The sequence below is a fragment of the Acomys russatus genome, chromosome 28, assembly GCF_903995435.1.
Source record: "Acomys russatus chromosome 28, mAcoRus1.1, whole genome shotgun sequence".
NCBI classification, from domain to species: domain Eukaryota; kingdom Metazoa; phylum Chordata; class Mammalia; order Rodentia; family Muridae; genus Acomys; species Acomys russatus.
This window is the reverse complement of record NC_067164.1, coordinates 18,346,461-18,374,448: the sequence shown is the minus strand read 5'-3', so window position 1 is coordinate 18,374,448 and position 27,988 is coordinate 18,346,461. Positions and strand designations below refer to the sequence as shown.

The 27,988-nt window shown below is 43.4% G+C and overlaps 1 protein-coding gene across 1 annotated transcript in view; it reads left to right on the top strand.

Moving 5' to 3' along the window:
* Positions 1–27,988, top strand: part of Ccdc158 (coiled-coil domain containing 158) — a 57,523-nt gene that overhangs the window by 13,373 nt on the left and 16,162 nt on the right. The window contains exons 4-19 of the mRNA XM_051170698.1: positions 2,102–2,211; positions 2,589–2,916; positions 3,228–3,304; positions 4,455–4,565; positions 6,136–6,250; positions 13,055–13,174; positions 13,731–13,928; positions 14,459–14,941; positions 15,456–15,645; positions 16,140–16,292; positions 18,893–19,005; positions 21,086–21,244; positions 22,628–22,720; positions 23,957–24,082; positions 25,729–25,880; positions 27,711–27,770. Coding sequence (XP_051026655.1) covers positions 2,102–2,211; positions 2,589–2,916; positions 3,228–3,304; positions 4,455–4,565; positions 6,136–6,250; positions 13,055–13,174; positions 13,731–13,928; positions 14,459–14,941; positions 15,456–15,645; positions 16,140–16,292; positions 18,893–19,005; positions 21,086–21,244; positions 22,628–22,720; positions 23,957–24,082; positions 25,729–25,880; positions 27,711–27,770 — 2,588 coding nt within the window. The remainder of the gene's footprint in view (positions 1–2,101; positions 2,212–2,588; positions 2,917–3,227; positions 3,305–4,454; positions 4,566–6,135; positions 6,251–13,054; positions 13,175–13,730; positions 13,929–14,458; positions 14,942–15,455; positions 15,646–16,139; positions 16,293–18,892; positions 19,006–21,085; positions 21,245–22,627; positions 22,721–23,956; positions 24,083–25,728; positions 25,881–27,710; positions 27,771–27,988) is intronic.

Genomic DNA, 27,988 nt, shown 5'->3' with positions numbered 1-27,988 from the left:
TGTTTGTACATCTCCCGTGTCCATGTCATTCTGCCTAATCAGACTAGAAGTAAACTTTAGGAGATGATCCTACTATTTTAGCAAATGTGAAAATTTATGTGCCATTACATTATATACACGGTGTACAAAGATAAATAAACCAAGGCTCTCAAAGGAGTTAGTGTTGGAGGTGAGCTCATCATGTAAACAAGTAGTGGTGAGAGCTAGTGATAAATACACCAGTAAGCCATATAGAGACAGAGGAAGCACAGACAGACTAGTAGAGAAAAGGGACAGTAATTGGCTGGCAAGATGGTTCCATGCATAGAGGTGCTAATGCACAAGCCTCACAACCCGAGTTCAGTTCCTGCCTCACAACCCGAGTTCAGTTCCTGCATCCTACAGGGTGTCAGGAGAGAACGTCTGCCAAGGAGTTGTTCCTCTACATAGAGAGAGACAGGGAGTTAGAGGCAGACAGAGAGACAGACAGAGAGAGACAGAGGCAGAGACAGAGAGACAGACAGGGAGTCAGAGACAGAGACAGGGAGTCAAAGACAGAGATAGACAGACAAATAGAGGAAGAGAGACAGATACAAAGAAAGAAGAAGAGGGACAGAGGAAGAGACACAAAGAGGAAGAGAGAGAAAGAGACAGTGAGCTCCTTAGTTTATTTTCTGTGTCTAACTTATTTCCTATTACATCCTGGTAGAGTGTGTCACACTTGGCTGGTTCCCAGAAAAATCAGTAATACCAGCACTGTTTGGCCACTACTAATATTTATCAAACAGTGCCGGTTGTATCCTATGTAACAGAAATGTGTTAGGTGCCAGATATATAAAGATGGGGAAAGGCTGGAGAGATGGCTCAGAGGTTAAGAACACTGCTTGTTCTTCCAAAGGTCCCGAGTTCAATTCCCAACAACCACATAGTGGCTCACAACCATCTGTAATGAGATCTGGTTCTCTCTTCTGGTCTACATTAAAAAAAAAAAAAAAAAAAAAAAGATGGGGAAGACATGGTCCTCTCCGTGTAGTTTTGTGTTTGAAATATTTAAAGTAGAAGAAAATATCATAGGAGCTGTGCTACAGGTGGGATAAATGGTGATGCTAAAGCCACTTGAGACCTAACATCCCTTTCCTAACTTCGCAGCGTTTGACACAGCACTGTCTCCGGCCCTCTGACAGGGCTGGGCGCCAGCCTAGGCCTCATGCGCATGAGGCAAGGACTCTGCTGCTGCTGCTGCTGTGACTTTCCCCTTGCTTTTATCAGAGCCCTTCCTCTACACACTCTTCTCTTCCCCTCTCCCTTCCTCTTCTTGCCCTCTCTTCTTTATTCTTCTTCCTTAAACAACGTCTCATTGTATAGCCCAGGCTAGCCTTATGCTTGGACTGCCCCTGCCTTAGTCTCTAAAGATTTGGGAATTTAGGCGTGCACCACTGTGGCCAGGCTTCGCATCCTATTCTTTGTCTGAGGTTTGTTTTTGTTTTTGTTTTTTGAAACAGGATTTATCTATGTAATCCTAGCTGTCCTGGAAATCACTCCATAGATCAGGCTGGCCTCAAACTCACAGATATCTGCCTTCCTCTGCCTCCTGAGGGCTGGGATTAAAGGCATGCATCTCCACCACTCAGCATCCTGGTTTTTTTTTTTTTTTTTTTTTTTTTCCCGAGGCAGGGTTTCTCTGTGTAGCCTTGGGTGTCCTGGACTCTCATTGTAGACCACGCTGGCCTCGAACTCACAGGGATCCACCTGCCTCTGCCTCCTGAGTGCTGGGATTAAAGGCGTGTGCTACCACGCCCAGCCAACTTTTCTTTATACATAATTTTTACCAGTTTTTCAATTTTAAGGGACAAAACATATTCCCATTTTTGCTTTGAGCTGGAAGGCAGATTTGTTTCAGAAAATGGACCCCCTCCCCAAAAAATTCAGGGAAAGTCAATGATGTCTTTTACTTATCTAGATAGAAAACGACTCACTGGGCTCTGAACTGAAGTGTGTGGGGTGCTGTGTATTAACAATAAACTAATAACATAATCCTTGGGAAATTATTGTCTACAGGATCTGTATTTTGATGGTTTAATATATATATATATTAATTTGTTTGAGTTTTTTTTTTTTTCAGAGCAATGAATTACATGAGAAACAAAAGTTTTATTTAAGACAGTCAGTCATTGATTTGCAAACAAAACTTCAAGAAATGCAAATGGAGAGAGATGCCATGGCTGACATCAGGTTGGGGTTTGTTACTGGAATTCCCTCTCCTCCTCCTCCTCCTCCTCCCCCTCCTCCTCCAGCAGTGCTAGAGCCTGACCCCAGGGTCTGGGCATGGTAGACAAGTGCTCACCAGTGCCTACCCAGAAACATTCCCAGCCCAGAAACTATTGCATGGCTTTATTCTTCACACTGGTGCAGCCCATACACCTGTAATCTCAGCACTTGGGTGGCTGAGGTAGGAAGATTGCCTGTGAGTTCAAGGCCAGTCTGGGATCTGTAGCAAAATTCTGTATCAAAAAAGTGGGGTGTTTTGTTTGTTTTTTTACTCTTTGTAGTAAAATTGAGTGAAAATGAGTTTTATCAATGTTATTTCTTTTCTTTTATTCGTTTCGTAGACGAAGGGAGAGTCAGTCCCAGGAGGATTTAAGAAATCAGCTTCAAAATACAGTTCATGAGCTTGAAGCTGCCAAGTGCCTTAAGGAGGACATGTTGAAAGACAGCAATTCACAGATAGAGCAGCTACGAAAACTGATGCTTAGTCATGAAGGCGTGCTTCAAGAAATCCGATCAATCTTAGTTGACTTTGAAGAAGCCTCAGGCAAGAAAATCTGTGAACACGACAGCATGGCTACCATGCACTTCCGCAGCCTGGGCTCAGCTATTAGTAAAATCCTAAGAGAATTAGACACAGAGATCTCTTATCTTAAAGGGAGGATATTTCCAGTAAGTGGTGAGAACCCTACCTTATGTTACAATGCGTGAGAGATAGCTTGTACAGTCCTTAGAAGCAGCCAAGCTGTCATGTTTGTTCTCTGAGATGATGCCCAGTGTTCTCTTGTGCCAGGACACTGGCTGTCTCACCTGTACAGCCTGATGTGAGGGCAGCATGGCAAGTGCTGTAAGACACAGGCATAGAGGCTCTTTTAGCATTACTTCTATTTATATCTCAAGAGCATTCTTTTCATAGAAACTCTGCATTTTTTAACGTTTTACAACTATCAACACCCAAATGTATATCTCTCTTTCAAAACCAGGTAGAGGATCAGCTGGAAACCCTGAAATCTGAATCACAGAACAAAATAGAACTATTGCTTCAACAACATCAGGACCGGTAGGTGTCTGACCAAGGCACTGACAAAAAAATCACTGGGAAACTGTATTCCAGTTGTAGTCTCTCAGCTGCAATTCCAGAGATACAAACTCTGAGATAACAACAAAAAATTCTCTTATTGACATGCAACAAACGTAGGCTAACCTTTTCCTGACGCCATAAGGAAGCCATAAGGAAGGTTTACTCAAGATGAGCACTGTACGGTTTGCTACAGCGGAAGATAATAAGCTCACCCCAACACCTAAGGACCAGTAGAGATTTTTAACCAAGGAAGAAGGGGGGCGGGCATTGGTTAATGCAGTGTGACTCACAGAGGCTTGAAGAGTCTTACTAAAGGTAGGCCGTGGATATAGATTTTCAAATTCAGGAATAAGCAATTTGATCAGTTGTCAACATTTAATCAGATTGTAAAAATGAGAATATTCTTGTTGCGTTGGCCTGGGTCAAAGACCCAAGGTCAAGGTCTAAGTAGGAGAGCGTGAATTGACCTAAGAGTGACCTGTCACTTGCTACTGATTAGCAAAATGAAGTTGTTATTTGGTTTTTCACTGTTGCCCAGGCTGGCCTTGAATTCCTGTGTTCCAATGACCTCTCCTCTTCACCTTCTCAAGGACAGGACCAGAAGACCCATCCCCAGGCCTTGCGGGGTTTTCAGAGTTTATTGCTACTGAAACTCAGATTCGGGATTCTGAAAACCTCATTGGTTTTAAGTAAAGGATTCTAGAGTGTACCGGGTTAGCTTTGTTGGGCATGGCATTGCACGCCCTTAGTCCTAGCACTCAGGAGTCAGAGGCAGGTGGATATCTGTGACTTTGAGGCTATCCTGGTCTGCATAGCACGTTCTAGGACAAACAGAGCTACAAAATAAGAGAGACACTGTCTCAAAAAGAAACAATTTTTAAAAAGGGGGTGGGGAGTAATGTTTACAAAACCAGACGTGCTGCTTCCTGTCTGTAATCCCAGCACTTAGAAGGCAGAAGCAGGAAGATCACCTGCAAACTTAAGGCCAGGCAGGACTACGTAATTGAAGTCTGTCTCAATAAACAAACAGATGAAAGAGCATACATAAAACTGAACTGAAACACTGAGTTAGAAGGTATTGGAAAGCCCTGAATAGCCTGTCATTAACAGACCCCCATTCTTCCCACAGGGTTGAACAGTTGATAAGTGAGCATGAAGTGGAAATAACAGGACTTACGGAGAAAGCCAGCAGCGCCCGAAGCCAGGCCAGCAGCATCCAGAGCCAACTGGAAATCATTCAGTATGTGTGTACTAGTAGTTTGAAATTGATGTCATTTATTATCACTTAAAAGCTTTTTGTTTTGTTTTGTGATAGAGTCTCTCTGTGTGGTCTTGGCTGTCATGGACTCTCTTTGTAGACTAGGCTGGCCTTGAACTCACAGTGATCTGCCTGTCTCTGCTTTCCTGACTGGAATTAAAGGCGTGTACTACCACGCCTGGCTTAAAAACTATTATTTAAGCTGGAGAATTGGCTCAGCGGTTAAGAGCATTTGCTGCTGTTGAAGAGGACCTGGGTTCGAGTCCCAGCACCCACCGGGCAGCTCATTACTGTTATCTGTGACTCTAGTTCCTGCAAGGGGCGGGGGTCCCCTGCAGGCCTTATGTCTGGCAGGGAAGCAATCCAAGTGAGGGACGAAAGAAACTCAGTTCAGTCTAACTTAGGTAGCCAGTGCTGGGCCAAACTTCTAGAGTCTGACACCAGTTGGCTTATTTTAGCCATATTTAAGCACAGCATAATTTTGGAAAGAGGTAATGATTAACTCAGTTCCATGAGTATAGCAGAGCTTAAGATGTGTTTACGTGAGCCGGGCATGGTGGCACACGCCTTTAACCCCAGCACTCAGAGGCAGGCAGATTACTGTGAGTTCAAGGCCAGCCTGGTCTACAAAGTGAGTCTAGGACAGCCAAGGCTACACAGTGAAACCCTGTCTCAAAAAACCAAAAAGTGGAAAAAATGTGTTTACACTGACATTCTTTACAAAGTACATCTGGCTTTTTCTTTTTTCTTTTTAAAAAAGAAGGGAACTTCTGACTCAGATATAGTGTCCAAGATTTACAGTCTAGGGAGCTTGACTGAGGTAAACATAATGCCTGTGGGTGTCAGGATTGGCCTGGCCGTAATATAACATAGAACTCACTTAGGCTGTTGTAAAGTACAAGTGACATCACTCATAAGGATGGGTTTTGTGGCCTAGAAGCAATGATCAAGAGAGAGGGGAAAGGGTCTGGAATAATCAAAACACAGATTCTGAGGCATATGTGTGGAGCCTGGCTCTATAGGTAGCAAAGGACCGCCACGTTGTAAAGTGCTTTCTTTCCCAGCATCCCAGGAGGACAGATAAGCATCCTTTTTCTTGTAAGAGACAAGCCTGCATGCTTAGCTTTTCCCGGCTTCTTTAGAGCTGATCTGTGCACAAGTTCCAGGGCATCCAGCGCCCTCTTCTGACCACTGTGGGCACAAGGCATGCTCATGGTGCACACACACACACACACACACACACACACACACACACACACACACACACACACCAGCTTTGGCAAGTAACTTTTTTTATTAATCTGAAACTGTTTTGGGTGCTAGGAATTGAGCAAAATCTTGCATATAGCACACACACATGCCTTGTATCTTGGCGCTTTGTACCCATCCCTGAGCTGAAACTCGGAAGAAGCAAGTTTACACAATGAAAGCAGTTGCTCTAAAGACTGCATAGAAATAATTCTTGGGAGTATGTAGGAGATGTGAGGGGCCCTTGAGGTTTTACAGCATTCTTAGTTTGCCGTTTGCTTTTATGCCTTTCAACCCTTCTTAGAGAACAAGCAAGGAACCAAAACTCCATGTACATGCGCCAGCTCAGTGACTTGGAGTCTACTGTCTCTCAGCTGCGCTCCGAACTGAGGGAAGCCAAGAGGACGTATGAAGATAAGGTAAGTTTAGATGCCACTTCCAAGGACTGTTTTACATACTGAATCAATAATGTATTTTTAATAATTTGTTTAAAAATGAAGAATCAAAATCATTTTAATTAAAACAATATTTTAAAAATCAGTGCAAGTTGGTGTACAAACATGATAGGTAGTTATCTATATAAGTTATAAACTTGTTTAAATTGTCTGTTCAAACTCATTACAAAAATGAGATATTTTTCAAGTAAATTTATAAATAATAAATGAGTAGCAGAGAATATAGCTCGGTGGAAGGACACTTGTCTAGCATGCCTGAAGCTCTAGGTTAAACCCACACCACAAAATAAATAAAGAGGACATTAAAGAATGGGACTATGCTGGGGTTTTGGTTTTTTCAAGACAGGGTTTCTCTGTGTAGCCTTGGCTGTCCTAGACTTACTTTAGACCAGGCTGGCCCTGAACCCACAGCAGTCCACCTGCCTCTGCCTCCCGAGTGCTGGAGTTAAAGATGTGCACTGCCACACCTGGCGCTGAATAAGGCTTGGCTTTAGGCAAAACTCAGTACCAGGTGGTCTCTGTCTAACGCCAGTGTTGGGGGCCTTCTTCATCTCTTCAACTTCTAATCATTTTTGTAGTTAGAAAACTAAATTTTGGTACTATTTCTTTTCTTTTTTTCTTTTCTTTTCTTTTTCTTTTTCTTTTTTTTTTTTTTTTTTTTGCCTTCTCTAGCTAGAAAGAAGTTATTCCATATTATTATCAAGCATTTATTCAGAGCTTAGACTTTAAAAAAAAATTTCAGCCATTTGAAAACAATAAAATTCCTAAATCTAGAAAAATAAGAGCTGCCTTTCAAAGGAGACCATGTTCTTCATGTCCTGAGAAGGGTTGGTTGTAACAACACATGTTGTTGAGGAGGTGTAGGGTTATATCAGCACACACACACAGACACACACACAGAGACACACACACGTTACATACACACACACACACACACACGGTGCACACCTGAAGAGGGCATCAGATCCCAATATAGATGATTGTGAACCATGCTGTGGTTGCTGGGAATTGAACTCAGGACCTCTGGGAGAGCAGATAGTGCACTTAACCACTGAGCCATCTCCAGCCCACCAGTGTCTTATTTTCTGAAACCTTGGAAGAAAACTCCATCTTTAGTTATCCCATAAAGGAGTGTTTCCCAGCCTGTGGGTCTCATCCCCACAGGCGTCTCATCACATCAGATATTCTGCTTATGAGATATTTACACTATGATTCATAACAGTAGCAACATGACAGTTATGAAGCAGCAATGAAAATAATGTTATGGTTGGGGGTCAGCACAGCACGAGGAGCCTTATGAAGTGGTCCACAGCATTAGGAAGATTGGGAAACACTGCTTTGGAGTCTTGCAGAGATAATTAAGTGTAGATTTTGCCCTCGTGTGTACTTAGTTTCACATCCCTGAGTTATTTGGAGTGCTGGATAGAAAAAAGAGAAGGCAATGCAGCTACCAGGCCTTCCATAAAGTGAAACCAGCTGTGTTTGCCTGAAGCCGAGGCGCTGGTCTCTGCGCAGGCGACTTGACTAGACAGACACCACAGCACTAATTCTTCCACACACGTATTTACCTCCCTGTGGGCAGCACTTTACCTTTCACTGTCATTCCAGTGATGACCACAGGAGGGCGCTGTCTCGCTTGGTTCAACCATGTACATTAATTAACCCTGTAGCAACAGAAGGAAATGCTGGCATGGCTTTATTAAAGGCAGCAGAGAAGAGTAACACGAAACTGAATACTCTCAGTAGTTTGGGTTTTTCCACAGCAGTGTCCTTCAAATATGTTGATCCCTGTCCACAGGAAGGTATACATGCAGCCAAAGCAACAAAGCTATTTACCTCTATCAAATGTGATGCACCCCCCCAAAACAAACAGCAACAACAATAACAACAAAACCCCCCAAACACCAACCAAACAGATCCTGGGCGTGGTGGCGCACGCCTGTAATCCCAGCACTCGGGAGGCAGAGGCAGGCGGATCTCTGTGAGTTCGAGGCCAGCCTGGTCTACAAAGTGAGTCCAGGACAGCCAGAGAAACCCTGCTTCAGGAAAAAAAAAAAGTGATATTTTCTCCTCTTCAGATGCTGACTTTAAGATCATTAAACTGATCTTATACTGGACTAGGGGTGTGGTTTTAATAGCATCTTTCCTCTGTAAACCTCCTTGCATAGTGCTCAGCCTTGAGGCAAGATAATTTCAAGCACTACTGCCTGGAAGCAGGCCTCGGGGCCCAGAGGGTCAGCTGTAAGGCTCAACTCCAACACCAAAAGCCCAGAAAGGCCGGCTCTGTGTTCTAGTTTCTTTCTCTCCGTGACGATTGTCCACCCCCTATGGACACAGCCATCCTGTACAGAGGACATGACTCCTACAGAAACCGCTGGGAGGCTGTGGTGTGAGAGTCTGACAGACAAGTAGTGCATTGTCTGTAGTCAGTACAACAGCTGCTACTCACAAACTACTACACTAGCTCAATCCACCTATGTTTTCTCATATAACTTGTTCTTGCTATGGCTGCCTGTTATGTTACAGCTTGGAACAATGCTGTCTTCATAAGTGTCATCCAGGCTGCTTACTTATCTGGTGTAATGTAGCGTGCTGACGTGTTAGGGCCGCTGTCTCAGTGTGCTCAGGAGCGCTGACAGCCTTAGACAGCACACACTCAACAAGGAGGACAGCCCACACAGGGGCTGATGGAGGAGGAGGATGCATTCAAGGCCTGCGGGGCCACACTGGGAGGCCCTGTCTCAAAAAAGGGGAGGTGCATAGCAGTTTTAATCAGATCATCAAAATGGTCGCGAAATGTATCGTCGTGAACCTAGGAGGTTTGGACCTGATGGTGGTTCACTAGGCTTTCCAGAGGACGTGGCTCCTGCTGCCTTAGTTAGGGACACGTGGTAATAACAGAGTTGAACACACTCTGGCCTCAAGTCTTACTAATATTTGGTGTCATTGGTGTCTTGGGTACAAGATTTAAAAGGCATATTCTTGTGCACGGTTTGTTTCATTTTTCACATATTGTGACTTTACATTGCTAAAATCTTACATTTTCTCCTTCACTGTTTCAGTGTAGATAAAAAACCAAGGGAAAAAAATCAATAAAAACAAAGGTTGGGGATGGAGCTCAGCTGGTGGAGTGCCTGCTTAGCATGCTCAGTCCTGAGTCAACCCTGCACAGCATCCGCAGAACACACATAACATGCTCGAAATCCCATGAGTCAGGAAACGGGCAGGGTGATCAGAGGTTCAGGGTTAGCCTTGGGTACATAGTGAGTTTAAGACCAGCCTGGGGTACGTGAGACAGCCTTAAAAACAAGATGTTTCTGATAGGAATGAATAGAACTTTCCACTTACGTGTGTAATTCCAGAGAAAATCCATCACGGAGGATAATTCTCTTCAGGGTAACAAGAAGTATTTGATATTAGTGAAAATAGAAAGTGCATTTCTAAGAAACTCTTAGATGTAGCTTTTTAAAAGCTGACTAAAGTGCTTTACTATAATGCTGTCTTGTATTCTTTTCTTTCCGTTTAGGAGAGCCTCCAGAATTCCCCTTTACGAGTCTGGACCAGTAGAAGCTGTCACTATTGGCTCTGTAGACTTGGCTTTACTCTTAACTTTCGCTTTTTGACAACAAAAACTATATCACTATTTTGATTCTAAGTTGATTCTGTTTTGAAGTAGTTGGGGCTGGATTTCCTAGTCCATCGTGAAGACCTGGTAGCACTGGCTGGAGGCCCACGATGCTGGCAGAGTGTGCACAGGCTTCGCAGAGGTCTGTGCAGCCTCGTGCCTCAGCACAGCGCCCTCCCTGGGCCACGCCTGTGTCTTTTTGAGCACAGAAAGCAAAATCATCACTATAAAAACAAAAATTAAAGCACAGCTCCAATATGATTTGATGTGATTGGCCGACACCCCCCAAATCAGTGAAATTAAAATGAAACCCTAGTACTGATTTGTACTGATCCAAACCAAAGAGCCTGTCCATGGATGGTGAAAAGGGAAAACCAGTGCTGCTATATAAAAAGAAAAGAAAGAGAAAACCTTTACTGTCTGTCAGTGTCAGTGCTCCCTGGACACTTCAAAGGCTTTCCTTTGCAGTGTTTTCTTTTTATAGCTGTTTGTATCAGCTCAGCTGCTGCTCCCATGGTTTTCCCTTTCACTGTCCATTTATGTATTTGATAGATTAATGCATATATATGTTTTTACTCTAAAAAGTGAAAGGTAAAAGCAGAGCTATAGCAGCTGAGTCAGTACTGACAACTGCAAACTAGGATCCTGCAGGAGTGGGTGTGGGAGGCTCTGAGGGCGGGAGCAGAAAGACCCTTCTTCCTCTCCCCTTCTTTTGTTCTAGTTTTGGTCTTGGACGTTAGTGTCAAGTTTGGTATTATAAAAGAGCCATCCTGATTTTTTTTTTTTTTTTTGCCATAAAACAGACATATTTTTAAAGAACATATACAAATAGCTCTTCACTCAAGGATGAAAATGGCTTGTTCCAAACTTGCTTTTCTCATAATTCAAACTGAAAGCTTCTCGCTAAATTTATGGCCCCAAAGAGTAGAAAATATAGAATCTAAACCTTTTTGATGCTGTTCTTATAAATCATGAGAAGTTTAAAGAATAAGTAAAAGATATTTTTTTAAGAAGTAAAGGAATAGAATTGAAGGGAACATTAGAGACCATCTAGAATACTTTTTAAAATTGTACTTTACCAAAATTGAGGCAGGGCAGCATGTGATAGAGCCTCAACCAGAACCCAGCTTAGTCCACCTGATCCTGCTGGGCCAGCAGGACTGCTGTGTGCTGACTCAGGCTTTCCTAATGATGACAGGACTGAGAAGACTATATTAACTGATAATCCATTTTCTCAGAAGTCACCTATGTTCCAGAGGTTACATTTCCATGTTATCTCTGTACATGTCCTCAAAGAAGCTAAGACTGAAGGTTTTCTGATTGGGTTTGGCTATTTTTCTTATTGGTACTAGAGTCAGAGCGGGTACTCTTCCACTGAGCTATATCTCCAGTTCAAAGACACTTCTTAAAAGTCCAGGCCAGCAATCCATTAATTCTTGTGAGATAGTTTTTAATATACAGCTTACAATCATAAGTCTATAATCTGATAGCTCATGTGTACTTAATTCTTGTATGAATGCCTTGTAGCATTATCATATAAGCAGTCAGAATCTAGTGCTTTATGTACTTATTCCTTATGGAATATTTTTAATATATAACAATCACATAAAGCCAACTTAAACATACATCAAATGTAAATGTGAAAACTTTGTTCCAAGTCCTATAGGCACTGATACTACATTATAGACAAATGCATAACTGTATGATATTTCTATATTAGCCCCTGCTAAGTCATTATGTGTACAAGTAGATACACATTTATTCTTATTGTCAAGGAGATAGTTACATATGTGTGTATGTGTATATATGTAATGCGATTATTGACTATATATTGGTTTAATAAATGATTTTTTTTAAAAAATGAATCTGTTTGAAGTACAAATAAAAGTTATTAAGAAAAAGTTTGTCTTGGTCATATGTTTTCAAGTTAAGAAGGTTTGATTCCATCCAAACTAAGTTTTACTCTTGACACAAATTTCCAAGCCTATTAAGTATATGTTAGAAATAGGAAGAAATGTGCAGCATTTATTCCAATCTGGAAGCTTTTTGAATTCTAGAAACTGGATGATACAGTAGTCGTAGTTCCAGATGGGGTCTCATTGCGTGACACTAAGTGTTAACATGTTCGCATGAAGTGCTTCCTTATCTAAGTTTTGATATTGTGTGGCTCCGCTCAAATCAGAGCCCATTTGTGATTTGGGTTCTGCTAAGTCTTCATAGCTTGGGCTCCACTCAGCCAGTGTTGAGGGCTGTAGGAAGAGTTGGAATCCTGAAGCAGCCTGGCTCTTCCTGTAGAACTGCCGCACGCTGAGTTTGTGAAAGGAAATGGTATTGCTCTGTGTGATATCACTGGTTCAGTGAACTAAATTTCTCTTTACTCAGGCAAATAGCTGTTCTGACTGAAGGAAATATATATTTTTTAAAGTTGATTTTCATTCCTGTTTGTAATTGGAGAGAATGAAGTTTTGAATGCTAAATCGCCCAGTACTATATTCCCCTAAGTCTAAATATCTATAGTTAGTCACTCATACTTTTGTATTCAGTATCTTATTGAGACTCTGATATTCTCTCTCCCTCTCCTTCTCCCTCTCCCTCTGTGTGTGTGTGTGTGTGTGTGTTTGTGTGTGTGTGTGTTTGTGTGTGTGTGTGTTTGTGTGTTTGTGTGTGTGTGTGTGTATGGTGTTTTTCAAGACATGGTTTCTCTGTGTAGCCCTAGCTGTTCTGGAACTCACTCTGTAGACCAGGTTGGCCTCGAGCTCACAGAGATCTGCCTGCCTCTGCCTCTCATGGGCTGGCATTGCAGGCGTGTGTCACGATGCCCAGCTGAGACTGATACTGTGAAGCAAAATAGCTTTTCTCAGTATTCTGAGGCTCATTTGTTTGGGGTCTTCAGCACATTATGGCACTAGTGGAGCATGTCTCCACAGAAGGTAAGCTGTGCCTCCTCACAGCAGCACCAGCTACTGCATTTTGACTAGTGCCCATGCTACTAACTCCTGTGGGGATGATAAGGTCAGAAAATGCTGCAAATGTCCAAAATGGTTTTTGTTTCGCCTCTCAAGGAGCACCGTCTGGCCCCATCAGGCTGTGTGCTGGGACGGCTCACATGGGCTGCCTTTGTCTGATTTGGTCTTTTCTTCCAGATAGAAGAGCTGGAGAAACAGTTAGTCCTTGCCAACTCAGAGCTCACCGAGGCGCGCACAGAGCGGGACCAGTTCAGTCAGGAGTCAGGAAATCTGGACGACCAGCTCCAAAAGCTGTTGGTGAGATTTTGCTCTAAAGTACACAATTTAGGATCTTGGGAAAGTTTTTAGGACATTTCAACAAACTAGTTTACATTATAAAATGACAGATATGACAAACTATGCATGTACGTGGAGTGTCATTCTGTACATGTCACGTGTTTTAAATAAGATACTATATTCTCTGGGCCTTTCCCCTTAGGCATGGCTGTTACGGGGTTAGATAAGGTAGGTAGGCCTTCAGGTAGCCATAGCCTTTGAATTAGAACTACCATCTACTAAATTCAAGAAGTGATTGTTCATTTTGAAACAAAGCATTCAAAACACAAACCAGGCACTTCCCAAACATTGAGATTACAGGTGTTCTGAGATGCCACCGACCAGCTAAAGCCTTAAGCAAAATATTCGTATGGTTTGCTAGGAACTAATCGCTCTTAGTGAAGCCGCTGAAAAGCACTCATTCTCCATAATCAAAGGCTTCTCGGTGCACACAGCTCCAGCCCCGGTGAGGCAGACAGAAGGGTTTGCTCTGACCCAGGCACAGGGTGTGGGAGAAGAGCGTTCTCGCTTCTTTCAGGCAGATCTACACAAGAGGGAGAAGGAGCTGAGTCTGGAGAAGGAGCAGAATAAGCGCCTGTGGGACCGAGACACAGGCAACAGCATCACCATTGACCACCTGCGGCGGGAGCTGGACGACAGGAACATGGAGGTGCAGAGGCTGGAGGCGCTGCTCAAGGCCATGAAGAGCGAGTGTCAGGGCCAGATGGAGCGGCAGGTGAGAGCGTGCAAGCTGTGCCTGTGCCACCACAAGTGGCCTCTTTAAGTCTGCTTGAGAGCTTCTTTCTATACACACATGCACACACACACACACACACACACACCACCCAAGGAGGGAGGGAGAGAGAGGGAGGGAGAGAGAGGGAGGGAGAGAGGGAGGGATGGAGACACACACACACACATACACACACACATATATATAGAGAGAGAGGAGTGCCCTGATGTGCTGAGAGCAAAATGATTTTTTTTTTGGTTTTTCGAGACAAGGTTTCTCTGTGTAGCCTTGGCTATCCTAGACCTGATTTTGTAAACCAGGCTGGCCTTGAACTCACAGCGATCCGCCTGCCTCTGCCTCTCGAGTGCTGGGATTAAAGACGTGCGCCACCACACCTGGCTGAGAGCAAAATGATTTAAGTCCGGATATCTGGACTATTCAGGATTTCATGCTTTGAGCTAACTTGACTGTCTTAACAACCTCCAAGTCCCCGCCCCCTCTCCCCCAAATCATGAAACTTTCTTTGACCGTAGATGGCAGCCATTCAGGGAAAGAATGAGAGCCTGGAGAAAGTATCCTCCCTCACTGCACAGCTGGAGTCCACCAAGGAGATGCTGCGCAAGGTGGTGGAAGAGTTGACAGCCAAGAAGATGACCCTGGAGAGTTCAGAGAGGACAGTGTCTGACCTGACAGCTTCCCTCCAGGAGAAGGAGCGAGCCATCGAGGCCACCAATGCCGAGATCACTAAGCTCCGCGCGCGGGTGGACTTGAAGTTGCAGGAGCTCCAACACCTGAAGACTGAAGGCGACCACCTGAGGAACGTGCAGACGGAGTGCGAGGCGCTCAGGCTGCAGATGGTGGAAAAGGACAAGGTCATTGAGATCCTGCGGCAGCAGATTGAGAACATGACACAGCTGGTTGGCCAGCATGGACGGACAGCTGGCGCTATGCAGGTGGAAAAGGCTCAGCTGGAGAAAGAGATTAATGACCGCAAGCTGGAGCTGCAGGAGTTTAAGGTCTGATCATGTTTGGGCGGGTTAGCTCCCGAATTTTCTGCTCTTAATGCAGCAGTGACCTAATTATTGAGAAGGGTTCTTGATGCTGTTCATGTTTGTGGTCTAAGATAGGAAATATCTGAGTTGATATACATGTGTGTTTTGAGAAAAGATCCCTTCAGGATGGTCACCTAGCAGCAGAGGTGGCGGCTGGAGGTGCCTCTTGAAGGTAATAGCTGCTCCTGGCCTGAGCTCTCTGCTCTGTGATCTGCCAAGAGGCGAAGAAGCCACACAGCGCATCCCTGCCATGGTGGACTGAGGTGTCCCAGCTCCCATGCCTTCCTGTCGTGATGTGGCCGCGGAAACTGGGAGCCAAAGAGCCACCCACATATAAATTATCACAAGGAAACTCTATTAGTGTTCTTGAGGTACTGACAAAGTTAAAGTAGATAGAATATTGCTGAGACCAGCTTTGTGCTATACACATACGTGCTCTTTTACTCCTTTCACTGGACTTTGCATTTGTCATAAACAGATTTTAAAAGATAAAAAAGATGCAAAGATCCGGGAACTTGAAGCCAGGGTGAGTGACCTGGAGCTGGAGAAGGTGAAGCTGCTGAACGCAGGCTCGGAGCGGCTCCGCGCCGTGAAGGACATCAGGCTGGAGAGGGACCAGCTGCTGAACGAGGTGAAGAACAGTAGGACTGAACTCCACAGTCTCTCAGGTACGGCGCCTCAGGTCGCGACGCCCACACAGTGTCGGCTCTCTCACCACATTCCCCACCCCCCACAAGACAAAGACTAATTTGGGAGGTTGCCCCAGTAGAACCTAGGACTGGAGCATTTCTTCTGGGTTTCTTTTGGGAATGGTGGCACATGACTTTAATCCCAACACTTGGGAGGCAGAGGCATGTGGATCTCTGGGGGTTCTAGGCCAGCCAGGGCTACATCCTTAGTGAGAGCCAGCCTCTAAGTCAGTCATCAGTCGATAAAGACTGACCGACACAATTAGATGGGACGGTTGTCAACTAATTACAAAGACTGGGCAGAAGCACTGGGTGAGGGTGGGTGAAGGAAGAGCAGGCTAACGGGGATGCAGCAGGCACCTGCGGTGTGTGTGCACACCGCACGTGTGGAACAGATGAGGGCAGAGGAGATGCGCTTTATCCAGCCTCTAAGCTGTGATCAGTAAGTACACAAATTGGTTATTGTTATACAGAGGACTATGAAGTCTTAAAGAGGAATTTTCGAAACAAAAGTGAAGAAATGGAAAACACTACAAACAAACTAAAGATGCAATTAAAGTCTGCACAGTCTGAGCTGGAGCAAACGAGGAGTACACTGAAGACCATGGAAGGATCTGATGGGCACGGTACGGCTGCTTCATTTCCCCCATTTTTAGTTCCATTGCCTAAGTTTATTAAAACACAAATTAGAGAGATGGCTCAGAGGTTAAGAGCACTGGCTGCTCTTCCAAAGGTCCTGAGTTCAATTCCCAGCAACCACGTGGTGGCTCACAGCCATCTATAATGAGATCTGATGCCCTCTTCTGGCCTGCAGGTGTACATGCAGGCAGAACACTGTATGCATAATAATAATAGATAAATCTTAAAACAACCCCTCCCCCCCTAAACTTGGATACACTGCCTGCCACGGTGTACTTACAGTCGCCATGGTGCCAGGTCATGAGAACTACACAAGCAGGCAGTGCTGCTGAGAGTCATAAAGCAGTGCTCAGTGCTTTCTAACAGACCACATCGGTCTCCTCACAGAAATGCAAACCACAGAGGCTTTCCGTTCAGCCTCATAGTTTACATGTACATTGTCTACGTAACCGTAGGGCAGTGGCTAATTGGAAGCCTGATTTCTCCTCTGTGGTGAAAATGAGATGGGATTTGGTACCAGAACTCCTAGATGAGGGGTCGCTGTCCCACAAAGCGCCTGTGGCCGTACTGATCCATGCACCTGCCATGTGAGTGACAGTGAGGACTGTCGGGGGAGAGAAGCGGTCCCTCGTGCTGTTCTGCCACGCTAGGAGAGCTATATCAGCTGACTATAAGAATTAGTATTTATCAGGCTGGGCACGGTGGTGCACGCCTTTAATCCCAGCACTTGGGAGGCAGAGGCAGGTGGATTGCTGTTAGTTTGAGGCCAGCCTGGTCTTTAAAGCAAGTCCAGGACAGCCAAGGAGACATAGAGAAACCCTGTCTTGAAAAACAAAAACAAAACAAAACAAAAAAAGAATTGTATTTATCAAGTTTAAGGCTTTTTTGTTTGTTTGCATGTGTGCATGTGTATAGACGTCAGAGGTTGACATCATGTGTCTTCTTCCATTATTTTCCACTTTATTTTTTGAGAGACAGTATTTCTCATTCACTGAGCCTGGAGTTCCTGATTTTGCTAGAGCACACTGGCTTACATGGGTGCTCATGCGAAGCTTTGCTACAGGGGTCGGAATTGGGCCTGATGCTTCCTGAGTGAGCACTTCACCAGCCAGGCTGTCTCAGCCCATTTCACTTTGTTATTTTAATTAAAAATATTATTTAATTTTTGTGAGTGTGCATATGTGTGTGTGCATGTGTATGTGCATGTGTGTGCATGAGTGTGTGTGCACATGCACATGTGATGCTCAGGGGACAGCTTTCTGGAGTTGGCCTCCCCTCCCACCATGTGGCTCTGGGGTCAAGCTCAGGTTGTCCAGCTTAGCAAGCACCTTTACTGAGCTCTCAGCAAAGAGCCTTTACTGTTGGCCCCTGAGGTTTGTTCATTTGTTAATTAGAAGATTCAAATACTTACGCAACAGCATAAATTAAAAACAGGTTTCAGCTCAGATTAGCCTCAGACTTGGCTTGTGGCTGAGATGACTTTCAACTCCTGCTCTTCCTGTCTGTTTCCAGAAGCTGGAATTACAGGAATGCCCAACCACACCAGGCAAGAACTACGCTGCTAATGAAAAATCAAACTTACTATTTTTCTGATGCTTTGTTTTCAACAAATAATATGTTTTTCTTTTCCTTTTTAACTTCTGATTTATAGCTAGGCCTAACCAAAGCAATATTCATTTCAAACCCATTTCTTCAGCTGACTTGTAAATAAAAGAGAGGGTCTTCTGATTCAACAGTCTGTGAAGATAGGCTTCCCATAGCGTATCAATAGCTCACCGTGGTAAGGATTCTGTGGATCGGATCTCATTCTCATCGGGGGCTGGAGAGAGGGCTCCGTGGATTAGAACACCGGTTGCTCATGCAGAGGACCAGGGTTCGAGTCCCAGCACCCACAGAGGCTCACAACCATCTACACTCCTGTTCCAGTGAATCTGACTCCCTCTCTGGCCTTCACAGGCACCAAGCACACATGTGGTGCTTACATATAAATACAGGCAAAAAGCTCATACATAGAAAATTAAAAAACCAAATCTTTAGAAATTAAAGATAAAAGTCTTATCTTTTTCTGGAAACCACCATTTTCACTTCTGTGGCATTTTTCCTGTTGAGACTGTAGTGAGTTCTAGCACATGACAATAACTCTGAAAATGAAATGGAATGGTTTGTGATATCCCTGGAATCTTTTAAAAGTTTGTTAATAGTAGATGTCTTATATGATATTTTAAACATGGGTTTCTGAAAAAAATTATCTTGGTTAAACATATGTGACAGTATTTTTGTATGTTTCCTAGATGTATATAAATTTGTTCAGTGTTATTTTTGCCAATGAAAACAAAAAATAACAGTAGTGAGTAAAACTAATCCCAGTAGCAAAGAAACCACAAAACATCACCATCTATATCTTACTTAGCTCAGAATCCTTGGGTGTTTGCTCCAAGTATTATATAACTCAATATTATGAACCCTTAGGGCTTGGCTTCATGGTATTTTAATTGACACTTTCCACGGACCTTAGTGAATCTCACTTGTCATCTTGTCATAAATTTCAGTGGCCTCTCAAAATGTACAGCTTGCATCTTTCCCACAGCTATGAAGGTGGCAATGGGCATGCAGAAGCAAATCACAGCCAAGAGAGGTCAGATCGACGCCCTGCAGAGCAAGGTGCAGTTTTTAGAAGAGGCTGTGACAAGTGCCAACAAGGTGAGTCTTTGTCCTGAGAGACCAACTCGATCATTCGCTAACACACAATGAGGCAGAAGAGGGCAGAGCCCAGGATGCCCAGCTGGGAAGAGTTCTGATTGAGAGAATGAGGGAAGCTTCCAAAGGAATATTGGAGAAGTAAATTTTTAACTTAATTTTTAGATTTAAAAAAACTTATTTATATGACTGTTTTGCTAGTATATGTGTATGTGCACCCCATGTGTGCCATGTGCGTGCAGGGTCAGAGGACATGTCAGACCCCCTGGAGCTGGAGGTATGAATGGTTGTGAGCCACTGTGTAGACACTGAAAACAAAACCAGGGTCCTCTGCAACAATAATAAGAGCTCTGAACTGCTGTGCCACCTCCAGGATCTTAAAGTCCAGCTAGTGTCAAGTGCAGGCACAGTCAGAAACAGGTATAAACAAACTATAACCAGTACCGTTCTCATGTCTTCCTAAAACATGGTGTAAAGAATCGTGTGGCAGATGCTCCAGGGCTTAGAAGATCTGAGAGCTAGAGGACCACACAGGGAAGCAGAAGCCTCAGAGCAGCAACACAGACTTGTACACATGACCTGTTCAGGCTATAGCAGCTGGGGATGGAGCTCAGGGACAGAGTGCTACTCACTTGCCCAGCAAGTGCAAAGCCCTGGCTTGGTAAGAAAAGGAAAAAAAATTATATCTGTATATGTATATATGTATATATAATTATATATATACACATACACGTGTGTGTGTTTGTGTGTGTGTGTGTGTTTGTGTGTGTGTGTGTGTGTGTGTGTGTGTGTGTGCGCGCGCGTGTGTGTGTGTGGTCTTTTATCTTGAAAACTAGAATTTGCCCATGAAACTGTGAAGGGGTAGAAGACCTAGTGTGACTATAATCCAGGGTGAAGGGAAGCGCGAACACATGTGTTTGAAGACAGTGTATGTAAGCTTTTTGTGTATTTCTACACAGCTCTGGCTAGTCAGATGGAGTTTTCACAATTATTGAGTGGAAAATATTCATAAGCAGACATAAAATTTGTGTTACGTTCAAATGTTCTCTGATCTCAATTTGAAGAAAATTTATATTTTTGTATTTATAACAGAACTGACTTTAATAAATGGGCAAAAGAGATGACATAAGTAAAACTAATCAGTGTAACTAGATTATTTACTAGCTTATCACCCACAGTGAGCGCATGGACACTGTAGGGTGTCTGTACATCTGTAGACCCTCTTCATCATATGCACCTACTTGTTTTCCTTTTCTCTGTTTTTTCCCATTTTCCACAACGTAGTCGTTTTCCTTTTTGTTTATTATTTCCCTCTGGGGATCTGCCTGCCTGCATGTGAAACATGCCCCTGCAGCTCAGAGGCATTTTTTCAAATAAAACAAGAGGAAACTTGTAAGACGACGTACCTTCCATTCATTCCGTAGATGTTCTTCTTGCCCAACCCCATCAGAAAAGGGGAAAAAATATGTGTTGTCGTGACATTTTCTGATGCATTTGTAGCAAACATTCATTGTGAAAAAAAATATCCTAAGAAACAGACTAGACTGTGTGTTTCACTTTGACAATTAGCCACTCCTGGCATTTGTTCCACACACTTTTCTAAAGGAAAAAACTAATTTGAATAACGGTTTTGTTTAATACCAAGCACATTATATCCGCAAGTTTGTTTCCACCAGTCTGCTGACAGGTGCCTTGAGGGCTAGAGCTGTCTGTCTCATTAGTTTCTATGTCATACAACTTACATTAGACATTTGTGAAATAAATGTTCAACCGTGAAGCAAAATGGAAACTCTTGAGATTTTAGAGCAAATGTATCTTCTTTAAATATCTTATTTTTTAAAGTCAATTTCAGTAAAACTTAGCGTGTTATTATTCAATCCTGTTGCACCAAAATACTATTTTTCATGATGCATGGCTGCATCATACTTTGTACATGTCACCAAAGATCTATAGAACCTAAAAAGTGATTCCAGTAGAGATGACTGCATCAGACTCAGGAGTCCTTTGAGGAAGTGTTAGGCTTTAGCAAGGATAAGATTGGTGTTGGCAATTATTCCTGATAATTTCTCTCCCATAATTACAGGAGAAACATTTTCTGAAAGAAGAGAAGAGCAAGCTCAGCCAGGAGTTGAGTACTGTAGCAACAGAAAAGAACAAGATGGCTGGCGAGCTAGAAGTGCTACGGTCTCAGGAACGGCGCTTGAAGGAGAAGGTTGCTAACATGGAAGTCGCTCTTGACAAGGTAGCTATTAACTGAGTTGCTGAGGGGATTAACACCCACAGCAGCTGGATAGGCTAGTTCTCGGTGGGCGTTCTGTACCACCGTCTTACATCACATCCCAATCGTACAGCACAAAGGCAAGCTGTGTAGATGACACTCATTGCACAGGTACCTCTGCAGGCCACCACACTGCCCGGCAGAGCTTCAGTCCCTCATGGGGAGGAGGGTTGCCATGGCTCTCAGGTAGTCAAAAGCATGGCAGCCATACCTTATATCATGACAGACCAGGGGGCAAAGTGTGAAGCCAGACTCAAGAAAGGCCTGACTCTAGGGCCATGGCTCTTCAGCCTTCGAATGCTGCGGCCCTTTAATACAGTTCCTTATGTTGTGGTGACCTCAACCATAAAATTATTTTTGTTGCTACTTCATAATTGCAGTTATGCTACTGTGGTGAGTTGTAATATCTGGTATTTCTGATCGTCTTAGGTGACCCCTGTGAAAGGGTCATTCAACCACAAGGGGTCTTGACCCACAGGTTGAGGGGGCTTTGGGGGAGGGGGTTGTTTTTGTTTTTGTTTTGTTTTGTTTGTCTGCTAGGCCCCACTTCCTAAGGCTTCCACAGCCTGTGGGGGAACATTTTAGACTCAAGCCATAATAGCATATTTTACCCCCCCAAAAAAACTAACCATTTCCAAGCTAACAGTCACAGAAGCCATAGATATAATATGTCCTTGCTCTCCTCAGCAGCCTGAGTAAGCATGCCTCCATGAGCATCTGACCCACCATCAAAGATGAGCTAGACTTTAGGTGGACCACAGTCTCTTAGACACTTATAAAATGATAGGGGTAATATCTGCTGCCATGGTGGGTCTAGAGGGGTGGGTAGAAACCAGCCGAGAGGAGGGGCCTGCACTGTGCTCATCATCTGTTACACAGGGATACAACTGTCTTCCTGCTGCTTAGAAACCCTGAAAACATAAAACTGTATCAACCCCAACCCTGAGTTTCTAAGAAGTCAGACCTTTGTGTTTCCCAAAACATGCTGTTCTGAGTTCAGTTGTAGTTTCAGAGTTTTGGATGTGGCCCCAAACTTGCCATATAGCCCAGGGTGATACTGATGCTGATCTTTCTGCCTTTGCCTCCTACATCCTAGAATTACAGGCCTGCACCTCTGAGCCCAGAATAAGTTTTACTCTTTGATAAAGTTCATTCCATCCTTAGTTCATTCATCACAACTAATCAAATGCTGAGGGCACACTGGCTGAGACAGGCCACGTGACTGAACGTAGCACGTAAGGATCATTAGAATGCGTGGTTTTCCTTGAAGAGCTCTACCTTGCAGGTTAATGAAATAAAAGTGCATAAAGAATGGAGGATAAACCACTTATGGTTGCTTGATTGTAGGCATCTTTGCAGTTTGCAGAATGTCAAGATATAATACAGCGCCAGGAGCAGGAATCGGTGCGTCTTAAACTCCAGCACACTTTGGATGTAAAAGTAAGAATGTTTTTTGTCCATACATCATAGTGTAAGCAGAAACAATGCTTATGTGTGATGCACTTTGATATATTTCCTTTATGTACATTTCTCTGTGTGTGTGTGTGTGTGTGTGTGTGTGTGTGTGTGTGTGTGTGTGTGTGAGAGAGAGAGAGAGAGAGAGAGAGAGAGAGAGAGAGAGAGAGAGAGAGAGAGAGAGTTTATATCCGTGCACTGTAGAGGCCAGAGGTCAGTGTTAGGTTTCTTCCTTGGTCACTTCTCCACAGGACCTCTCACTGAACTTGGGGCTCACTAACTAGGTTGGGCTAGCCAGCCAGGGAGCCCTGGATCCGGCTCTCCCCACCTCCCAACACTGCGATTGCAGGTTTAGGCCACTGCACTTGGCTCACACATGAGTGCTGGGGGTGGAGTCCTTATGCTTGCATAAGCTCTTTCCTCTGAGCCAACTCCCTGGTGCCTGCGTGCCTTACATGTCGACATACCACGGCACCTGCTCGCGCACTTACAGTTTGGACTGTCAGGAAGGTAACACTGAAACATCATAAAGTGAGCAAGAAGCCAGTGAAACAGTGTTCCACAATGCCTGCCTTGAATGCTTAAGGGCCTAGAATTATAGGCCTGCACCTCTGAGCCCAGAATAAGTTTTACTCTTTGATAAAACTCATTCCATCCTTAGTTCATTCATCAAAACTAATCAAATGCTGAGGACACACTGGCTAAGTCAGGCCACATGACTGAATGTAGCTGTCCAGTGAACACAAAGACTCCAGGACCAATGTTTGGCTTGTTTATAGAGTAATCCACATGACAAAACATGTTTTCTTTTCTTTTTTTTTTTTTTTTTAAGATTTATTTATTTATTTATTTATTTATTTATTTATTTATTATTGTGTATACAATACTCTGCATGTACACCTGCATGCCAGAAGAGGGCACTGGATCACATTATAGATGGTTGTGAGCTATCATGTGGTTGCTGGGAATTGAACTCAGGACCTTTGGAAGAGCAGGCAGTGTGCTTAACCTCTGAGCCATCTCTCCAGCCCAAAACATGTTTTCTTACAAACAGTGCTTTTATACTGAAGTGTATATATTTTCAGAAGCATAGTTTAAGTTGCTCAGTGTCTTAAAGTTTTAATAATAGGTTTTTCTTGTGAAATTAAAAAATAATTACGATTTTACAGTTCTTTGTAGCTGTAGCTTGGCATACTTTGCTCACACCTGCATTATTTGTAGGATCTGCAGGGCCCTGGATACACCTCTAATTCTTCAACGAAGCCTCGCCTTCTCCAGCCAGCATCTGTAACTCGTTCTCACTCTAACGTCCCATCCTCCCAGTCTACGGTCAGCTTTCTGTCTCATGTTAGTAATAGTCATGTAATCCATTAAATGAATGACAAATATGAGAGTAATTTAGGTTGGGGAAAAATCACTTATAAAAGTAATGCTTATAACTAGCATTATCAATGACTAGATTTTAGATTTATACAATTTCCTAGGATTCCAGGAGAATGCAGATTGAAAAAAATTTTTTTCTTCAGTATTTGTTATTTTCTTGGAAAAGACAAAATGAAATAGTCACTGTGATTAATGATAACAAAAATATTAAGGTAAATTATTTAACTGCATTATATTCAGTTCCAGCATGAGCATGAACATGTCTCAGATTACAGAGCAACCCAGAGGTGCAATAAACAGCAAGCCCCATGCTAAGTGCCACAGAGCAGCATGTCTACTGCTTCCCCAAGTCAGAGCTGCGGACTCTGCCATTTCCTAGTAAACTCATTTTAAAGTAACTTTTAAATTTTATGTACATTGATGTTTTGCCTGGATGTGTAATTGAGTCAGATCCCCTGAAATAGGAGTTACTGGCACATGGTGCTGGGCATTGAACCTGAGACCTCTGGAAGATCAATCAGTGCTCTTAACCACGGAGCCATCTCTCCAGGCCCATAAACTTATTTTTAAAAACATTTTTATTCATAAAACTTTCTTAGTTCCTCTAATTAAAATGTTAGTAACTTGGGAAAATTTTTAGCTTAACTTTTTATACTTTCAAAATATAAGAAAAAATATGGCCAATATAAATTCAGGCTTTCTCTGAAGATGTACAAATGTCTTACAATCAGTATCTAGCTCTAACTCTTAAAAAGAAAGACTTCTGCTGGGTGGTGGTGGCACACGCCTTTAATCCCAGCACTCGAGAGGCAGAGACAGGTGGATCATTGTGAGTTCAAGGCCAGCCTGGTCTACAAAGTGAGTCTAGGACAGCCAGGACTACAAGAGAAACCCTGTCTCAAAAAAACAAAACAAAAATAAAATAGAAAGGCTTCTTCCATTCGTCAGTTATCATAATCAAATTTTACTTTTAAAGTCCTGTCTTTTAAAATTTTTTAAAAATTCTTTATTATGTGTGCATTGGTATTTTGCCTGCATGTGTGTCTGTATGAGAGTGTTGGATCTTCTAGAACTGGATAGCATTACAGATAGCTGTGAGCTGCCATGTGGATACTGGGAATTGAACCTGGGTCCTCTGGAAGAGCAGACAGAGCTCTTAACCACTGAGCCATTTCTCCAGCCCTAAAATTTTTAAAAAAGATTTAATTATTATTTATACAGTGCTCTGCCTTCCTGTGTGATAGGGGGCCATAAGAGGGCACCAGATCTCATTATGGATGGCTATGAGCCACCTCCTGGTTGCTGGGAATTGAACTCAGGACCTTTGGAAGAGCAGACAGTACTCTTAACCTCTGAGCCACTTCTCCAGCCCCATGAGTCCTGTCTTTAGAATGGCAACAGAATCCTTAGAATCATTGCAAGTACTATTTAAATAAAAGTTAGATGCTATCCAAGTCACTAATAGTTGAAATGGACTTGTGCACTGCAAAATAAACCAGCAGTTATTCTGCTTTTTCATGGTTTCTGTTTAGGAGCTAAATTAATTTTATAAAAGAATATAGTGTACAGATGTGAAAAGCTAAGCTCGTGTTTGTATGTCCCCTTCCCAGCACTCGATGAAAACCAACACCCTGAAGGAAGACCCCACGCGAGACCTGAAGCAGCTGCTGCAGGAGCTGAGGAGTGTGATCAATGAGGAGCCGGCCATGCCCCTGAGCAAGGCCGAGGAAGACGCCAGGACGCCACCCTCTCTTGGAGCACTGTAGGTGGCTCTGTAAGACACACTCTCAGGAGTGTGTCACCATTAAGTTGTCACATGTCCCTATAGGAGGGTCAATGATTAAGCAACCTTGAAGAGACTGTAACATTACCAGGAATAGCAGCATGGAGGTGGAGGGCTGAAACAAAAGCCAGCAGGCCAGCCCCCAAGAGCACAAGGAAGTGACCCGTGCCCAGGGCTGGTCGGTGTGACTGTGTAGTGACGTAGGAGTCCCAAGAGGTTTCACATCCACAGTCTTACTTGAATGTCACACCACCAGTTGTCACAAGGTGGGACAACATTTATTTATTCCATCTTACAAGTGAGCAAAACAAGTCCCAAAGGGCTGATTTGTGTGCAACACCCAGTCCATTGCAAAGCCAGAGCCATACAGCAGTGAGGACCATGAGCCCTCAGGGAATAAGCTCATAGGAAAAGCCTAGGTCACTGGCTATTCCTGACAATGATTTATATCAAATTAATAAGAAGCCCCTTCCAAAGCATGCTCAGTTAGCTCCCAGCCCTCCCTTCATATCTGCAGAGACCAGCGAGACTCCTGTGTGCTTTTCAAATGCTCTTGTACCATCACTTAGATGAACTTACATTAAACATTCAACATGGTGTCCATGTTAGTACTAATCTTATCTTTGTAATATTAATGTGTTTATATGGCAAATATCTGAAAGAATTTTTCTGAAGGAGTAATAACAGAAAGCATTAGTAATATATAAACTATCGGTCATGACACTGCAATTCCTTTGTCACATAATGTGAGACATGTTCTGTTGGCTGTTCCAGTAAAGAATCCTTTGACTCACAGAACACTTTGTTTGCAGTGTGTGTGAGAATGAGACAGGAGGATCACTGTGTAGCCCTGGCTATTGTAGAACTCACTGTGTAAACCTGGCTACTCTCAAACTCAGTCACCCGCAGCCTCTGCCTCCTGAGTACTGCACCGCCGCACACAGCCTTTCTTTCTTTCTTTCTTTCTTTTTTTCTTTTTTTTTAATAGAGTTCCACCCCATGCTGGCTTTGAACTTTTGGTCTTCCTGCCTCAACATCCAGCATGTTAAGATTAAAAGCGTGCATGTGCTAGCATGCCAGGCTGAGCACTTTGACTGTTCTTGTAACTCTTAATAGGTGTTCTAGGCCAGGACAGTATTGTTAGGTCATTTGACAGATGAGTAAATTTCATCATAGATTTCCCTGCCTCTTGTGAAACTAAGAGACTGCCAGAAGTCAGCCGGAGCTCTGGTCCTGAGCACTAATGACTCTGCAGGGCTGCCTTGCGTCCCCAGTCAGTTTCTATCACTGCACTCTCCAGTGGCCTTGAACTCCTATCAGGAGTGCATCAAACAAATGTATTTGGTGAAAATTTGGGTTAATTTTCTGTAATACTACAAATGGCTTTGCCTCTAAAGTCTCAGTTAAAAAATGCATGGAAGAAAGCAGTTGTAGTGGTACATGCCTGGAATCCAGCAATTGTGAAGCAGAGGCAGGAGGATTGCTGCAATGAGGCCAGCCTGATTTACATGGTGAGTTCCAGGCCAGCCAGGGCTACATAGTCCTGACCTGTTAAAACAACAACAAACTAAAAGCCAAAAACCAACTTGTGGAAGAAAGCATTGTCTGAGCTGAAATCGAGAGCTAGCTGGCTTTTGGTAGATTTGCTTGGTTGCCTAAAACACAGCTGTAGCTTAAAGAAAAAGAGTAGTTGATGTCTTCTAAAATACCCAGAATCCAGAAATACACATATGTATAGTCAGCTGAGTTCTGTCTGTCTGCACGGAGATGCATGTGTGTAGTTGACTGAGTCTGTCTGTGTCTCCACAGAGAAGACAGAGTACGAGACTGCATCACTGAATCGAGTCTGAGATCCGAGCTCTGCCACAGGTGAGAGGATCAGGCTATGAGTCTTACCCATCATACAGCAATGTTTTATATGGTCTGGCAATTTGGGAAGTTGGCTTGGCTAGTTTTCATGGAACTCGATGTGCATATTAGCTTCAGAGAAAGAAAGCTGTTACATTGCTTAACTCTAAAAAGGACTTCAGTGTTCTAGAGGTCAACAGAAATCATTTTCTTTTCTTTCTTTTTTTAAAGATTTATTT